General features: G+C 36.8%; 2 protein-coding genes and 1 long non-coding RNA gene across 4 annotated transcripts; 2 read left to right on the top strand and 1 right to left on the bottom strand.

The window, feature by feature from the left end:
* The first annotated feature begins 179 nt into the window (after positions 1–179).
* On the top strand, positions 180–2,662 carry LOC128559767 (uncharacterized). The gene is made up of 2 exons (XR_008372612.1): positions 180–1,834; positions 1,877–2,662. It is a non-coding gene; the product is annotated as an uncharacterized LOC128559767 (long non-coding RNA).
* LOC123559773 (kelch-like protein 24) lies at positions 2,651–5,045 on the bottom strand. The gene is made up of 2 exons (XM_045351847.2): positions 4,713–5,045; positions 2,651–4,541 (listed from the first exon to the last, which is right to left on the bottom strand). The coding sequence occupies exons 1-2, from the start codon at positions 4,768–4,770 to the stop codon at positions 2,809–2,811; spliced, it is 1,791 nt and encodes a 596-aa protein (XP_045207782.2). The 5' UTR covers positions 4,771–5,045; the 3' UTR covers positions 2,651–2,808.
* A 1,987-nt stretch (positions 5,046–7,032) lies between these two features.
* Positions 7,033–17,851, top strand: LOC123559774 (uncharacterized). Of its 2 annotated transcripts, none has more exons than XM_045351850.2 (9): positions 7,033–7,187; positions 7,396–7,620; positions 8,216–8,346; positions 9,294–9,423; positions 9,758–10,117; positions 10,383–10,526; positions 11,064–11,258; positions 11,735–11,813; positions 12,991–17,851. In XM_045351850.2, exons 1-9 carry the CDS (start codon positions 7,130–7,132, stop codon positions 13,718–13,720), a joined length of 2,052 nt encoding a protein of 683 aa, XP_045207785.2. In that variant the 5' UTR covers positions 7,033–7,129; the 3' UTR covers positions 13,721–17,851. The 2 variants fall into 2 exon arrangements, with proteins under 2 accessions (XP_045207785.2, XP_045207784.2); XM_045351849.2 differs by having other exon boundaries at positions 11,064–11,273.
* Positions 17,852–18,325: the final 474 nt, after the last annotated feature.

The following is an 18,325-nucleotide window of genomic DNA, read 5'->3' as shown; positions in this document are numbered from 1 at the left end:
TATTTTCAGAATTGCAAGACATTTGAATTACCGACGCACCTTTCTAGCCTGTGACTGCACACGTGTTGATATTCCTTCCCTTCCATATGAAGCGTTTGATAGTACAGGTATTTTAGCTAGTATGTTACTTAATGGCGTAAGTTCAGAATATCTCTCAACTAGTGAACAGCGAATGCAATCATAGGCCCTATCTAACGGTATCCTTATGGTATAGCATTATATAGTAAGAAAATAATTTCTCACTATATAAATGCTATACCATAAGGATACCGTTAGATGGGGCCTGTGGATGCAATATTACCACGATATAAGCCAGATCTGATGTTCATGATTGAAAGATATTTGTCTTACAAGATCTTAAATGTAAAACAAACAAAAAGTCTCTGTATTTCATGTTTACAATGTTTTACTCAATTTCTGTATATATATTTATTAATATTTGCATTACTGTAAAAAGCACTGAAAACGACTTTTGGATGGCTCGCTTCAAGGTCAAGGTCACACTTGTGGGTCAAAGGTCATATGACTGATTTGTGTCCGCTCTGTAACTCTTGAACTGCTTGAAGGATTTTTAAAAACAACTTGGGCACAAATGTTCACCACATCGAGACGATATGCAGAGCACATGTTTCAGATGGCTCGCTTCAAGGTCAAGGCCACACTTAGGGGTCAAAGGTCATAGCTTCGGGCGTATATTGCTCCGCATTGCGGTGCTCTTGTTTTCTCATCTTATCACTCACATTAGTCATAAATCTTTGAAGTACACTCAAAACAATTCCAGTGTCAGATGATGGAAAGAAAGATTTTTATCAAATTTTCGATAAAAAGGTTTGTGATGGCTTCTGTAAGGGGAGAGAACTGTTTAGGAACTTGCTGTCACAGTTTTGATAGTTCTGTATAACTGCAGTCTTATCAATCTGCATAAAAACAACAATGTAGTAAAACACTACATTTTGGCTTTAATTTTTATGTTACAAAGAGATGAAATAGCTATCCAAATAGTTGTTATACATAATTACACAGTTTAAAAAGCACTACTTTCATAACTAAACACGAACTTACACAGACAGAGCCACAAAGGGAGGTAATCAAAAGCATTTGATTCAATAAAAACCTTTTAATATGTTGAAAAATATCCAAACATTTGACAAATAATAGAGAAATAAAATATCGAAAATAGGATTTTAACAAGAAATTAATATATTGTTCGCTGAAAACAAAAACTGTGGCAACCAAATTATAAACAAAGGCATTATGAGCCATTAACTAAGACCTAGTTGACTGTCAAGTCTGTAAACATGTATGGTACAAAATGTACAGGTATCGTTGTGGGCAATGAAGGTGTATAGCTACCAGTATCAAACAGTCATTTTTATCAAAAAGGCTAACACCCTAATACTTTTGAAACTGTTCTACACAGTACATATTGTTGAGCAATCAAAATGTTTACCATGCTTTATTTGTACGTTTACCATTCTGCAGTTGTTTGTTTACCAATATCCAGCTACTTTTGGTGTCCAGTGACATATTTACTATTCCACGTTTACATATTTTACTGTTTTCCACTCTCACTTGTTTATGAGTTACATTTTTACCATTCTAGCATTCTCCTGTTACATATCTACCACAAACTAGTGAAATAAAGTTCTACAATTACATAGTTCATATTCTCTAGTTACAACGCTACATTCTTCAGTTACATGATGATCCAGTTCCGTATTTACCATTCTGCAGTTACCTATTTACTGTTTTCAGGTATATAATAACTGTTCTCAAGTTACTTTTTTCAAGGACATATTTACTGTTCTCCACTTACTGATTTCCCATTTTCAAGGTCATATTTACTGTTCTGAAGTTACTTTTTCCCGTTTTCAAGGACATATTTACTGTTCTCAAATTACTTTTTTCCCGTTTTCAAGGACATATTTACTGTTCTGCAGTTATTGATATCCAGTTTTCAAGGTCATATTTACTGTTCTCCACTTACTGATTTCCCATTTTCAAGGACATATTTACTGTTATCCAGTTACTGATTTCCCGTTTTCAAGGTCATATTTACTGTTCTCCACTTATTGGTTTCCCGTTTTCAAGGACATATTTACTGTTCTCCAGTTACTGATTTCCCGTTTTCAGGGACATATTTACTGTTATCCAGTTACTGATTTCTCGTTTTCAAGGTCATATTTACTGTTCTCAAGTTACTTTTTTCCCGTTTTCAAGGACATATTTACTGTTCTCCACTTACTGATTTCCCGTTTTCAAGGTCATATTTACTGTTTTCAAGTTACTTTTTCCCGTTTTCAAGGACATATTTACTGTTCTCAAGTTACTTTTTTCCCGTTTTCAAGGACATATTTACTGTTCTCCAGTTACTGATTTCCAGTTTTCAAGGTCATATTTACTGTTCTCCACCTACTGATTTCCCATTTTCAAGGACATATTTACTGTTATCCAGTTACTGATTTCTCGTTTTCAAGGTCATATTTACTGTTCTCCACTTAATGATTTCAATGGTTTAGTTTACCACCCTCCAGTTACATATATATTTACCGCACTGCAGTTACATATTCACCATGCTCCAGTTAAATATTTATCATTCGCTAGAGCTATATCGATATTTAACATTTTTATCTGGTAATATTTATTAAAAGTTTTGCCCTGAGTTATTAGACAATTATTGTTCTATTGTTCCACCAACACCCAGATTCATATTTTATCATTGTTCTATTCGTCTACAATATTTCCAGTAAAATGCATGTGCTCTTACTATATTGTCCTGAAACATGCACTGTCCAGGAGCATGTCCATTTATTTTTGTACCTCGCTGGTGATTAGTTCTTGTAAATAGTGTTTACCAATTGAAATTTTAGCGCTTGTTAACCTAGTACCACTTCTCAGCCATGGCATGTTGCCAACTGGAGGTACATTTAAAGTCTCCAAGACTTCCATAGACATTGGATCAATAATCAGAACTTTTGCCGTTTCATTGGTGTCTTGAACACGTCTTGAACAAGTAACTACGTAAAATATACCTCTGTATTGCACAACAGCGAATCTTTTAGGATCAAACTGTTTTATTATTCCCGCGAGATGAACTTCCATGTTGTTTGTAATGCTTGAAACGTGACCGTCTGCAGAAATAACATACACGGTAGAATCGCACGTAACTGTGTGACAACCGACTCCTGGTAACGTGATTGACTTCATGTGCGTCACTTGTTTACTGTACGTGTCATAGATTTGAACTGATTCGCTGTATTTGTTATCTGTGTTGTTCCCGCCAAATATTAATATCGTCTGACCGACGGCAGTGGCGTTAGCGTAAGATATGTCTTCCATAAGTTCTCCTGAACTTTCCCATGATCCATTGTTTACCTGATATTCGTCAATTTCCTTAATTTTGCTGCTACCTTCACCACCCACAACATAAATGGAATCACCAACGGCAACCATCGCATGTTGATACCTTCCGTTTATCATTTTCGGCAATGTTAACCAGGAGCAGGTTGCTGACTGGAATCTATGGAACGTTTCTCGATGGTACTGCCCGCCAGAAACATAAATGTCATCACCAAACGTACACACTGCATAGTATGGTCCGACAGATTTTGGCAGCGGTGGTAAAGTATACCATTTTCTTCCTTGGAAACTGTAGCATCGCACTCCCGAGCCAGAATATTCTGAAGTATCTGTCCCTCCAATAACTACCATGACGTCATCTTGACGGCTAGCAGTTCTATTGGTCGTCTGCAACGACGTAAAATTTTGTTTTTGTGCTAAGCACATCCGGTATCTAAGGGCGTCTTGGCATGCAGATACAGCTTCCGGTAAATGTTTTACTTGCTCTGATTGGCTGAATTTGTTCATAATATATTCTGGTGTACACAGTGGTAGACGCAGGACAGAAATAATCTTTGAAGTATGTGATTTGCGGCTATCATGGTCAGCTAAAAGCCAGTTTAAAGCAGCGTTGCAGACGAGATCTTCGGACTTAGCCACAAGGAAGTCGTCTTTCAACAAAGAAATGAGCGTATCGTACGGCAATAAATCAAGTTCTCCGCTAGAGGAAAGACTTTCGAAATTCAGCGTCATGAATTTCCAGACGAATTTTACTAAACGCTGACAGTTGTATTTCTTGGCGAGATACCAGATATCTATAAAATTGTCAGTCGAAAGCTTTTCCCTTAAGAAGTCTTCAATTCTTTCTATTATAACGTCTATCTGCATCATTGTAGAAAGTTCCAGTATGTCTTGAATGTTGTCGTCTGCTATAATATCTCTGCCGTTATATACAAGGTCCAGAAGGAGTTCGAAAACATCCGCCTTTGTCTCGTGAAAGGTTACCTCAGACTCGCGGGACTCTTTCATATCGTGTGCGAACATTGCTGTGAAATATGGCGATACAGCACATAAGATCGCCTTATGGCATTTGAAAGAAACGCCCTGAACTCGAATGGTGACGTCACAATGTAGTCCAGAACGCTGTTGCTCCCTCAGGCTATGGCCAAGATTCTCCAGAAATCTCAGCGTCCATACGTTTCCTGAAAATTGTACACAAAATACTGTTTATTATATAGATTCGTCACATATAAGAGATTATAATAAAGCTGAAATAATTATGTGAAATTGAGTAATATAGAATTGAAATTACAGATCTGGATCTAGCTGGGTTCTGCTTTAGTATTATCGCTAACGTTAAACGAGTGATTTACCGTTGTTCGTCCGCTCAGCTGTCCCATTGTCCACATTATCATTCGAACTCCGTAACATCGTGTGCGGTTTTGTTTGAAAAATAATTTTAAAATGTTTGTTACATTTTACACTTTTCACTTAAAAACATAAATATAACATGAATGATGAAGCATACTATATGTAGCATCTATCCCAGTTACAGTTCCTACACAGTTTAATTCTTTACAAGCCTGAACAAAAATATTGAAATGTCACATAATGCTAGCTTGATCAATCTCGTGCAGAAGACAGAACTTCAATCGAAAAAGATCTTGTAGAAAGTAGCTCTTAATGAAATATAACAGTTGTAATTGATACATGGAGTGGCTAGGAAACACGATACTTAAAAAGGTATTAATTTACAAAGCGATAATCGATGATATATTTGAATAGATAAGCGATTTTTTTCACCATTAATCGGTCATAAATTGACTTTTATATCCGTTTATTACAGATCTGTACAAATAAGTCAGTATTTATTTGCGGATTTACTGTTTGTTTTAGAGTCATAAAATTTTAAGATTGTGTTGCATTTGCTAAATCAAGTGCTTCCGTTTTATATGTTATTTGTCACAATTTGTTTGACACGGACTTAACGCAGTTTTGTTCTCACGATAAAGCAGCTTTGAGTTATTATATTTTACTGGTGTTTCTTAAAGTTTTAGCATATCTGAGAGCGTAGCTGGTCTGAGCACACTCACCGTCCGTCGTCACCTTTTAAATTTTCCTTAGACCCTGGAAGTTAATGAAACTTTTCCAATCGCTTGCTTACATTCCCGCTCGGCTGCACGCAGGGACCATCATAGCTAAAGACTTTTCAACTTACCTCGATTCGCCAAATTACTTATGGCCCACCAATGGGCGTGCTCATTTTCCATATAGACCATGTGAGAAAGTGATTTATCTCGCTAAAATGTTCCCTTGGTGACACTCTACCACTACTGCTGAAATAGTTTTGATTCCTTATTTTAAAGCTGTATGAAGAGCCTTGAAAATACCTCAATCAGAAGTCCTGCTTGATAAATAGTTTGATTCTTTGATGACTGTCCGCCAAACTTTCCAAGCCGTATGGATTCTTGAAAAGGGTGCCTGCCATGGACTGGGGTTCATTTTCTATAAGTGTCGGTGGATAATTAGAACATCTTGTGCAGTTCAGGTTTGAGGACTGTTACTTTCTACGCGAGTTTGTCTATAGTGTTTTTCTTTTCATGTATACTGTAGACACTTTGAAAACGCTCCTATCAGAAACCGCTTATTCGATTTCAGAACCATTCCTTGTGTGACCCTCTACTCGTGTAATTCTGCCGCAACGAAGTGACTGATTTCCTGTACATATAAATCTAATTTGTGCTGTATGACCCGTCTATAGTCAACATATGTTGACTGTGCTGATTAATCAAAAAATTAAAAATAAAACTGAAAATTAATTTCTGATGTCATGTAATGAAACGTTTATTAAATACCTTTCCGGTCAAAAGTCAAAACTATTGACTCCCGGTCCCTCGGACCTCGGGCAATAGTTTTGACTATTGACCAGTAAGTCATTGAAGAAGTGTGCACTATTACATAACTCCTTATAATAATCCCCGATCATTAGTTTGTGCTATATGATAGGTCTATATTCAACACACGTTTTCTGGACTAATACGTCAAAACGTTGAAAGTGAATCGGTGAAAATTAATTTCTGATGTCATGTAATATTATATACCCTTCTCAAATGCGCTCATTTGATTTGTCGAAACGAGTGCACGCGCGGGTCCGTAAAAAGCAATATCGACCTGCAAAAGTGATACTGACTCTTGTGATATCACTTTTTCTTATATGTATATGGGCCAGTCAAATGAATGCATTTGAGAAGGGCATATAATATAACAATTATAGACTTATGTTGAGGTCAATATGTGTTTTTACAGACCTGTAAAACACATATTGACCTCAACATAAGTCAATAACTGTATAATAAAACACTTATTGAATGCCCAACCTACCAATAATTTAAATTATTACCCGAGGTCCTAGTTTTGAATGTTTACGGCTTGACTGAAATTCGCTGCCTTTTGCAAGAAAACTGAGACTCTGAGTCAGTATCATAAGAACCTGCGCTTCAACTTCTATGCACATAGCATTTTAATTTAACAGATTGCACGTGCACAAATATATTCCACTTGAGACCTTTCTTGATTTTTGTTTAACCGCCGTTTTGTACAGTGACACTTTGGGCAAAGGGCACGCGTACTAGATTGCTAATTAAAGACAAATTTTTACAGTAGGAAATGGCAGTAAGTGGGATTTCCTCTGTGTTTGGCAGTTACGATAATCAGTTTTTGGATCATCTGGATTTCAGTACAAACTTTATCCCATAAGAAAATAAGAATATTTGTTCAGGAAAAAAAACTGATGGATACAAAATTTACATTTAGTGTTACTACTTATTTTCTTTTAAAGGTGGTATTTGGTAAGTCTGATTTTAACTATTTAACTTTTAAAATAGAGTAGGAAGCACTTATGCCTTATTTTAAGGAGACATTCATAGGAAGTGATAAACTAGTACCTATAGCCCATATAAATACAAAGCCTATTTTACTATTCGAAAGTGGTTTAATATTAGAAGGAATAATTTTGTTAGCAGTTTGGCAATTTTCTGGACATTGCTACTTTTTCAGGAACCGTGTATATAAAATCACGGGAAGAAAGTTCTTGGTCATCTGCACGTGAATACTGTTTAGAATTCGGAGGTCACCTAGCAACGCTGAATAACTTCCAGGAATTCCGTACAAGCGTCCAGACAAAGCAGACGACACTTGCTCCCAGCGAGGAGTTGTGGGTAGGAGCCTCGTTGCAGAAAAGTCAGTGGAAGTGGAAAGGAGAAGATGCCGGGGAATTTAAAGGTGCGTTTTAAACCATTCTTGTGGAGCAGTTTTCACCGTCACCAGATATTTTTGACCCGACTTTGTTCTGGCAAAATACATCAGCTAAATAACCTTTGAAATAATTACGACTGCACGTGCTTAGTTTCCATACAGACGTAACAGAAAGTATTTTATAGAATACAGTGAAAAGCAACAACCCTGGAAATAGTGATCTTTGTACACAGGTGTTTGCTTTAGAGAAGTTTATTTACTAAGAAACAAGTGAAACTGGAAGTTATTAATCTGCTTTTTTATTGAGGTATTTATCTTTAAAAGTAGTTATACTACTGTTGAATTTGGGGAAATTTTATTTATGGTTTGGAGTGCAACTGTCCTATTTCTTTCAAAAACAATTGAACTAAAAAAGGTTCGACCACATGTTGAGTCTTTTTGCAGAAAATATCATGTGAGAAATGGACACGTCGTTTCACCTTCTAGAGATCGGACCGTTACAACATTGAATAATGTTCGAGCTTGGTCTGTCTGAAAAGTTAATCAGATGGAGAAAGAATAACTGCAGGTATGGTGACGAAAAATTCCTAGAACTGATTTAATTTTACTGTATTTTTTTCAGCGGGTGGTCAGTTCTATACCCGGCGAGGTTGCTTGCAGCACGACTTGCCTGACAATGGAACCCTAGTGGAGAAACTAACACCAGAAAAATGTCTCAACCTGTGTCACTGGCAAGGTGTTGTCGGCCTTCAGGTAGGACTACTTTTTTAGTTAGGTACTAACTGCTTAGGGTACTATATATTTACATTTTATATATTATTTAGTTATAAGCTTACAGCAAAAAAAAATACAACATTCTTAATTTGTGTCTTGTATATATCGTACTTCCGGAAATATTTCCTAGTCTCTTAAAATCCAGACGGCTGCGGTCATTAATATTACCATTCTTTGTTTAAAACACATGGTCATATTATAATCGCATATAGTCGTACCATGATCATTAAAATGTTTAATTAATACATAAACTAAACGACCTTTTAAGACGTTTAAAATGCTGCAATACTGGGTTAAATACCAAAAGGCAAAACAACTACCATGACACGCCAACTCCTTAACCGGTGCACGAAGTTGGCACCATCTAAAAAAATGTTGCAATCATCAATGATGAATAGAAGCTTTAATGACTTTCTTGTAGAGTATGTAGGAACCAGACCCATCCCCCTGCCCACGTACTGGTCCGTCGGAATTATATCTTGTCTGAACCTCAGGTATATATCTGTCAGTCAGCATATCGAGAGCTTAGATCGAAACTGGTCTATCTGCTTCTATTTCTTTATACAGATAGACCAGTTTCGCTCTAAGCCCTCAACAATAGTTTGACAGGATACCGGACTGACAGTTGTTTGTTTTGGAAGGAGACTGTGTCTTTTGTGGGTCCTTTAATACGGCACCGGATATGCTGCCCTTGACAGTAACCAGAGTTGAACTAAGTTAAGTATTCAGGACAGGTGCAGTTATCATTTCATATGTTATTAGTTCTGTATCGTGAAATATGCACGAGTTCTGCGCGACATCTTGAAAGATATTATTCCGCTAAAGAACGAGTGTATATTTCTCGATGCAAAGCTAAATGTTGTTTATGTTGTTGTTGTTACATACGGAAAGTAAAAATGAGTAGGTAATAAATCTAATCATTTTAGAACGACAGATGTTACTGTCATAGTGAGCTGAATGTGTCCAGCAGCCGACCAGGTGTGTGCCATATAAAGTGTGATCCGAGCCGTGTAGAAATGTGCGGAGGATACTCATCCGTCTCGTTGTATAAACCAGGTATGTACAATGAACAACAAAACATTTACGCGCTACCATGTTTAATTGCTGACTGAGTCAGTCTAATAGGAAAGAAATAATTGTGCAGTTTACTGGGATTTTGTGGGAGCGTGGGTGTTGTACCTGTGAAGTGTTTGTCTCATCAGCTTTGGATGCATGCGCAAAACACGGCAGCTAGATTCTCCCTCGCCATAAAATGCTCTGTAAGACGACTTTACAAGACTCTATCCCTTCATATTTCATGTCTTTAGTCTGTTTTTTCGTGTATTTGAATAATTATTTGACACGTTTTGTCCTGTCAATGTTTGCTCATGTTTTACGTGCACTTATGCAGGAAAGCGAAGAATATCTTGGGCGGACGGAGAGCCAAAGGTTGAGTATAACTGTGTATTCCTCCGCAAAGGAGGTAGAGACTCTGGTGTTCAATTCGTCAGTGGTAATTGCGACATGCAAGTGCGCTTCCTGTGCAGTTTCTACGACAACGACAAATGTGGTATATATGACACGTGCATCCGGTGGTCAACGACGCAAGCTACTTGGGATAATGCTATACATAGTTGTGCAGAACTAAACGGGACTTTAGCAGAGTTGTCAAGGTCTGATAAAGACTATATAAGCCGTGACCTTGACAGACTACCGCCCGGAACGTTCTGGGTTGCCTTACGACGCGACAGTGGTTGGCAATGGATAAACGGTAAGATGTAACTAAATTATTGCTATAAGTTTTGATATAATTTTTCACGACATGATTTGATAAGGACATGGTTGTTTTTCAAAAGTTTTCCAAAACAAGTTATTTTGTACAACTTGTACATATTCGGTCACCTAAATTGATGTCTGAGTTGACCGGATCAGAAATCCGGAGTAAGGCTGCCTGACAAAGCAGTTTCGGCATTTATATAGAGCCTTAAATTTGCATTGTCTAAAATATTTTAACGAATCATGATTTTGAACTTCAGGGCATACAGTAAACCCTTCACTGTTCCATTCCGGAACGAGTGCCGTCCCAGACCGGACATGTGCAGTTGTAAGGAACAATGATGGAAATTTTGGACTTGTGGGCAGGCGTTGTGACACGAAGAAATACTACCTTTGTCAGTATGGTACGTTCCTATATACACTACAAAAACAAACGTAATTTTCGTTTACAATATCTAGGAATTTAGAAAACTAAATATAGATGACTATCGTGAAAATACATTGACTTGGTACAATATAATTACTTTATTTTTGCTGGGATGCATAGAGAGATGTAGTTATAGCGTGCTTCAAGCTTTTACTACAGAAAGAACCCATTTGATGTCATTCAAGACTTTTCTTCATGCTTGTTTAAGTATCAAAGTTCTATGAGCTACATGAATGTCTTTGTTTTCATTAGATTGTAAAACACATTTGGTAAACATTCTAGTTCTGGCGACAATAACTTATAACTGACGCTTTGTTTTTATTTTCTGATGGTGCGGCAGAGATTCTGATAAATTAGATATAAAAATGTCTCTAAAGCTGGATTTTTAAGCTAGTAAACTTTATGCCCAAATTGATAATACCATGATTGAACGACTTCATGGAAATTTCAAACTAATTGAAAAAGCACAAGTAAATACTTCTGACATGTTTCTCGCATCTTGTATATCCTATAGATTACATGAGAAAGCGGGGTAATATGGACGCTCTTGTAGACCCAAGTACCCCGCAATCCCGTGATAAGACCACGATACCTGGGAGTGATTCCACGAGCAGAACTCCACTACCTGCACGAGATTCAGATGACGGAATAACCGTGCTTGATACCAACAATGAAACTGTTTCTCCAGAACAATCGTCCACCAAAGGAGGTTTAATGTTTACTTGTATGTTAGCTTTTGACCGTCTGTGTACATGAGTAAATGAGATCAAGTACCCGGTATTCCTTATTCTTATGGTTACTGAGCAAGGCTAAGGAACAAATAAACTGTGACGTGAAGTGCGACATGTCACTTTGTCGAAAAGCTTTCTCGGTACTATATGTCTTCACAACAAAATGGGGAGGGGGACCCAAGCGAAGGGGTGGATCTTTCTTCGTTTCAGTTTCATTTAACCGATATCGTAATATTCTTAGTTATTACGCTATAAACGCCTATAATTTATAACGGGCACGAGTTGTGCGAGTTTTATATTCATTGGTCAGTGTGGCGGCCGGTAGACAGGATGGTTTCTGTCCGCTTTGACCAACAGGATTTAACTTACTTTTGATTAATATTTTTTAAATTATATTTAAACCAGTTTTCTAATTCTTGATACATAAAGTTTTGCGGTCCCATGTTTTTTTCAGGTATTTATATGGTGCTTGGGTTCGTTTCTGGCATGGTATGTGTACTCATAATCGGACTAATCGTATACCTCATCTGCAGGTAAGATGTATGGGATTTTTTCTTATAATTCAAGAAGTATTTTACTAGAATGGCCACACCTCACGTAATGTTTAATTAGCGCATGAACTTTGCTCACATGTTGTATTATTCCTCTTTGATTTGGAAATAGAAATTAATAATGCTCATTGTCCAAAAAGTACTTTAACTAGAATCACCAATCCTCATATAACGATTAATTAGCAAATGACCTTTGCTCACATATTGTGTTATTCCTCTTTGATTTGGTAATAGAAATTGAAATTGCTTAAAATCCAAAAAGTACTTTAACTAGAATCACCAGACCTCACATAAGGGTTAATTAGCAAAGTGAACTTTGCTAACATCTTGACCCAGTAAAAGCAGGGTTTTCCCTTGATTTTGTAAAAAATGGATTTTTGACCTGTCTAAAAAAACATTTATGAAGTTTAATGAAAATTTAAACAAATTTGGAGGCTGTGATGCACGCACAATATCGCCAGGATCACGTCGTTAACTTTAGAGCTATTGCCCTTTGATTATTTTACAATCCATAAACTTTCACATAACACAGCAATCCAATGAAAATCAAAACAAATATAGTTCACGAATAGGGCGATGGTACTTGCACATCTTTCATCAGAATCTCTTCAGTAACTGCATAGTTATTGCCCTTTAAATCTTTTAAAGCGAATAAAGTAACGCATTGATGGATCTTCATGGAAGTTAATGCAAATAGTGTAGTTCCCCTTAATTTTGTTAAAAACTGTAGGAACTTACAAACCATTGCATGGTTATTTTGTACATAACATGTATATATCTGGAAATAAACATCTTTCAAAATATAGTTCCCACATTCACAAAACAACCTATTCGGCAGTGGATATCAGTTCACTGAATTTGCTTATTTTTACTTTTGATATCCATTCATTTAATTTTGGATTTCTAGTCCAGCGTTGTTGTACTCAGAAGGTAACGTTAACGTAAGAGTTTGCTTCGTAAATCTGCAAATACCAACAATTTGGGGGAAATTTTACTCTCATAATTTCAAACTGACATTTCTGATAAAGTAAGTCCGTTTACGCCCACCACCATAATCACTTCCTCATAGTTCCAGCAATGTAATGAACTGTGAACAATTCATGGAAATAATAGCAGCTTCTAAATTCTTGGTGCCAAATTTACGTGTTTTTTTTTTTAGGTGCAAGGAACCTAAAGCTGGCAAACATGCACGCTTAAGTGATCAGCCGTCTAGTCGCCACGACAACCATAGCGTGCACTATAGTTCTAAAGACGATTCCATCCAGATTTCTCCACCCCATTCTGACATCACGTATGACACTGTGTATGACTTAGAAACTGAGTCACCTTTCCGTCGAACACATCGCCTTATTCGCATGGGTTCGGCCAATTCTTGGAGACACGCGCAGTCACGTCGAATGCCAACAGATACCACTGATTCGCCAGAGGCTGGCTACACATGGAGGGGAATGATTGGCGGAGACGTCGAAATAATTAATACTGAATTACGTCATCAAGGGATAGACCAATCAGCTGCTTCAAGTAGTTACGATGGTGCCGCCTCTTACGGAAGCGCACGTGCGATTGTCGAGCATCACGATGCCCGAAGGACTAACAATCAACACGATTTTGACGAAATTGAGGTTTTGTACGATTTACCCGAGCGTTCAAATAGTTTTGACTTTGAGAAAAGCAAATGTAGGGGTGGAAAGAACCCTAAGATACCGACAGATCCGAGGTTTCTCGAAATCCGGACGTCGCGAAATTCGGATTCGAACGAGGAAAATATATATGCTACTATAAAGAAAACATTTCAGAAGATTAAGGACGAAATGGCGGAACAGTCACAAAAATCCACCGGTAATGATGAAGACTTCGACAAAATGACGTACACTGCAAAATTAAATTGATACGGGAATCCCAGAGGGTTTCCCATTTATAGTTAATATTAAAGTCTTTGATAAAAAAACCTTTAAGGTGAACGTGTACTGTATATGTCAAAGAAAAACCTCTATACCGTTGGATTAAAGATCGCTACCATTTTGTTGTGTTCGTTACGGTCACTACCGCTTCCGTAAAGAACAGCCGTATAAGTCTGACAAAATTCTTATGAGACTGGCTTCTTCAAATGATGTTTCGCTTCTTGCGCTGGCTTCACTATGCTATGCATGATGTTACTTGAATTGTTAACAAAACCACTGAAAATACATGAATTGAAAACATGTAAGACCAAAATTATCCGTTCATCGTGAATGCATGATTTCGCACTGTAACTCTGGCACACTACAGTGACAAAACTGGAAAATTAATTATTTTCAATTAAAAGACGTGACGCTTAATGAACATATCGGAAAGAACAAGTTATGTAATAGCGAGCTCGAAGAGCAGGCCCGAAGGGCCTGCTCGAGAATCGAGCTTTACGGTAACGCAAGTATACTTTCACACTTGGTGATGGATTTGAAAAGTTTCGTCGGAAGTTTTAAAAAAGCGCACCCTAGCGGACTGGTGCTCACAGGAAGTACTTCTTTCCGGAGTGAATACAGAACTTCATTCAATTGCTAAAAATTACTCATCACTTAACAATAATGAAAAAAATGATTTCCAGTTGTTTGAAAAAAATATTGTTTTCATTTAAAAGATCAAGCATCGGCCAGAAAATGGAAAAAATGTCATAATAAGCCAAAAGAAACGGGAACGCGGTAATGACGTCACCGTGACACCGGCTTCCCATAAACTTTGCAACGTATGATATTCACTGTTATAGGTATGGTGACACTAAATGTAGACTTTTTAAGTGAATAGGTTCTCCTGAGTTCTTGTGACTAGTGAATAGTTTCTTTGTGACAAATAAATGATGCATAATATTTTCAGATAAATCCGATTTCTTTGAGCTCGCTTTGAAGCTTTGCCTTATTTCATATTAGGACACATCATTGGGGTTTTCCTTCGAATTGGCAAGGGCTATTTTCATAGTATTTAATTTCCTCACGAGAGAAAAAGACCATATGGCCGGCGCCATGAAAAACGAGCACACTGGTATTTATGACATAATGTCAAAATCCGAGAAAGAGCTCTGTCCCTTTTATACAGTAAATAGTCCCTTTTATAACGGTAAACAGCCTGTTATTTCATGAAAATACAATATTTTAATTTATTATTTTGATATGCCGTCAGGTTATAAGTAGCTTATATAATGTATTCTTTTTAATTTTTTCCCGCAAAGAACATCGGCTTCAATCTTGATCGTCATTATATGCTCTTTGGCCAATTCTGCTGTTTTTATGTTTCTGATAAATTATTCTTATATATATTAATTTTATTTTATTTATTTATTTTTCTGTTTGGTTTAACGCCAAACCGACTCAATTATAGATCATATGGCGACTTTCCAGCTTTGATAGTAGAGGGTGACCCCAGGTGCCACTCCTTGCATTATTTCATCACGAGCCGGCACCTGGATAGAACCACCGATCTTCCGTAAGCAAGCTGGATGGCTCTCTCGCATGAAGAATTCAACGTCCCGAGTGAGGCTCGTGCTAACATCGGTGATGGGCAAGTGATTTGAAGTCAGTGAGTGAGGCTTAAAGACGCGCCACAGAATAAATGTATTCACTTGTATTTCCACGATGGCAATTATACAAGATTTGCATAAGAAAAAAGGAGAAATACAATAATCTAGTTACAAATTGACAACGTGTTTAATGTCAAAGAGTTTATTACATTTGTGCAGCAGAATGCAAAGTTGTTGACGTATTAGGTTGAACTTAGACCACACTTTGTTTCTACACTTATTCATGTTTATAAAACTATACTGAAAAGAAACTGACTGAATAGGTTTGCACATGAGGTTGTGAAAACACTTATTCAGGAAAGGCCTGAATTATCCACCTTTCAGTATAGCTCACAAGCTGCATTATAGCAGTACTATCAGAATGGTCTTTACGGGACAAAGTAGGTCACTAGGTTGTGGTGGGTATTTAAAGACCCACCACAACCTAGTGACCTACTTTGTCCTTACCCACGAACGTCGTGCATATTGGTATAATACAGCTATTCTACAAGATGACAGGTGGGCAATTTAGGCCCTGCCTGAATAAATGTGTTTTCGCAACTTCATCTGCAAATTTATTCATTTATTTTCTTTTCAGTATAGTTTTAAAAAAAAGAATAATAACTATCTTACACTGTAGAAACAATGTATGTTCTAAACTCACCCTAATCTTTCAAGAAATGTTCATGAAAACAACAACATTAATTTAATAATAAATTTAGATATTAAACACATTGTCTTGGCCTTATATATGTCACTGTCAATTTGTAACGAGATAGTGTTATTTCTCCTTTTTTCATGCAAACCATGTATAATTACCATGGAAATACAAAAGAATGCAGTTATTTTGTGGCAGATCTTTAACCACCGGGCCACAAAGACCCCTCTTGTAAATATTTAACTCCTCCTCCGTATACACAAACCTGGTCTTTAGTATACGGAGTATTAATGAATCGCGATAATTTCATTTTAACGGTACTCGGTAAAATCCAAAAACAGGTAAAGCAGGTATGTTATCCGATAAGTGGTGTTAATTTGTATATTGTAGTATTCTTAAATCTAAATACGATCCTTTATTCCAAAACAGATTTGTAGTCTAGTGGATAGTGTGTCGGACATCTATTCTTTTTATGTTTGTATGGTGTAGGTTCGAGCCCTTCTTTTTTTAAAATGATTTGTTCTTATTCTATTTTGCAGGTTTTTGTTTATATCGTCTTTTGTATTTTTTCTTTCATTCTTTTTATTTATGTATTTGTTTAATTATTATTGCAATGTATATAGATTCAATGTCTATTCTAATAAGAGATCCTCTGAAAAATGTCAATAAGTACTCAGTATAAGTGCACAAGAAAATCATGATATAAATAGCTTTACATGAATTCCTTCTCCAGGTAAAAACATGCTGGAAAAATAAAAAAAAAAGTAGCTCGTCCTGTATTCGAACCGGCACCGTAAGCTTACAAATCATACGTGTTAACCACTAGACCACGCCGCAACTTGCATTGGTTTTGCGATATAAGATATTTGTCATATAATGTGTCCACCTGATTCCCTATTTCATTGTTATGGGTTAATCCGGTATTAGTAAATAAAGGCCACAGTTATCGCGTTTTGTTAATACATCTAGAAATGCAACACTTGGTCTAGTCAATATTTTTTAACCGAAGGTGCCTTGCATTGGTAAATGCAAATGGTGTTTTTACACGTAATTAAATGTGTGCTGGTTCAAACGAGAATTTGGACCCTTGATATAATTCAGATATACATATACAAGGAAATCATGAAGGAAAGTAGGGGGGGGAAACGAGGATAAAAACGTTGCGTTTCTAGATGTATTGAGCATAGTTTAAATAAATCTGACTGCAGTCAAACTTTTTACACGGAAGATTGATGTACATTCATAAATGATATAAAAAGGTCTGTCTGATGAATGTTATACTTGTCACCAACTTGACCATGGCCGAAAATGGACAAAAATATACCGTTTGAATGATTTATACATGGCTATTTTCAGCTTTTACGGTGAAACTATCATCTATGACATATTTCACATCCGCAAAGGATGTTTATGTAGAAATAAGATATACAATTTGGTAAAAATAGATTGTTGATATATTGTTTAGCTCGACCTTTACATATGGGTAGTCAGACTGACTGACAAAATACGGTAAAGAATCGAGCTGCGGTGACCTAATGGATAAGGCACCTGCCCCGCAATCGGGAGGTCGAAGGTTCGAGTCCTGTCAGAGGCGGGTCTTGTTACTGAAGAGAGACCGGTTGGTAAGCCGCCAGCTAGTTAAATAATGGTTACCGATTGCCTACCTGTCTGGTGTCTGGCAATAAAAATTAGGAACCGGGAAGTAATGCTGTTCAATGTATGTAGGTGTCTCATAAGCCAACTTGGCTGGCCCTTTCAGTAGGGGTGACACTATAATAAACAAACACTTTACTTTACTTTTACTTTTATTAGCAAATAAATGGATACAGCTCATTGTGTAAAATAGTCAGGTTTCATAACCCCACTCTTCTCAGTTCTATGTAACATTTTCTTTTCTTGTATTATTCTGTTGTTAGTTTTTAGTCTATTAGAATTTACGAGTTTTTTTTTTACATTATTTTTTTCTATCTTTTCAGTTGATATTTAGTTAGGGCATTTCGATTCCATTTCATATTACGATCCTCTACCGTTTACTTTCGTTTGCTACATCAGTCTCTGGGTAATTTTCAGTGTAATTTTCATAGCCTGCGAGGCAGTTGAATTTGGTATGCAGGAATATCTTCAATACGGTATGTGTTTTCAACACTGCGAATAGTTTCCACCCTTTTCCCCTTCCACTTCTTTGCCCCACTCATCAGCATCGATCAAGGTATCAGGTCCGCAAATAAGCAAGTTCTGTATAAAAGTGCTTTTAAAATATATCGAATATTGATGCCTGGTAAGCTCATATAATTCTGGTATTATGTA

This window comes from Mercenaria mercenaria, chromosome 10 (genome assembly GCF_021730395.1).
Source record: "Mercenaria mercenaria strain notata chromosome 10, MADL_Memer_1, whole genome shotgun sequence".
NCBI lineage: Eukaryota > Metazoa > Mollusca > Bivalvia > Venerida > Veneridae > Mercenaria > Mercenaria mercenaria.
The sequence above is the reverse complement of the archived record's forward strand: the minus strand, read 5'-3'. Positions and strand labels throughout refer to the sequence as shown.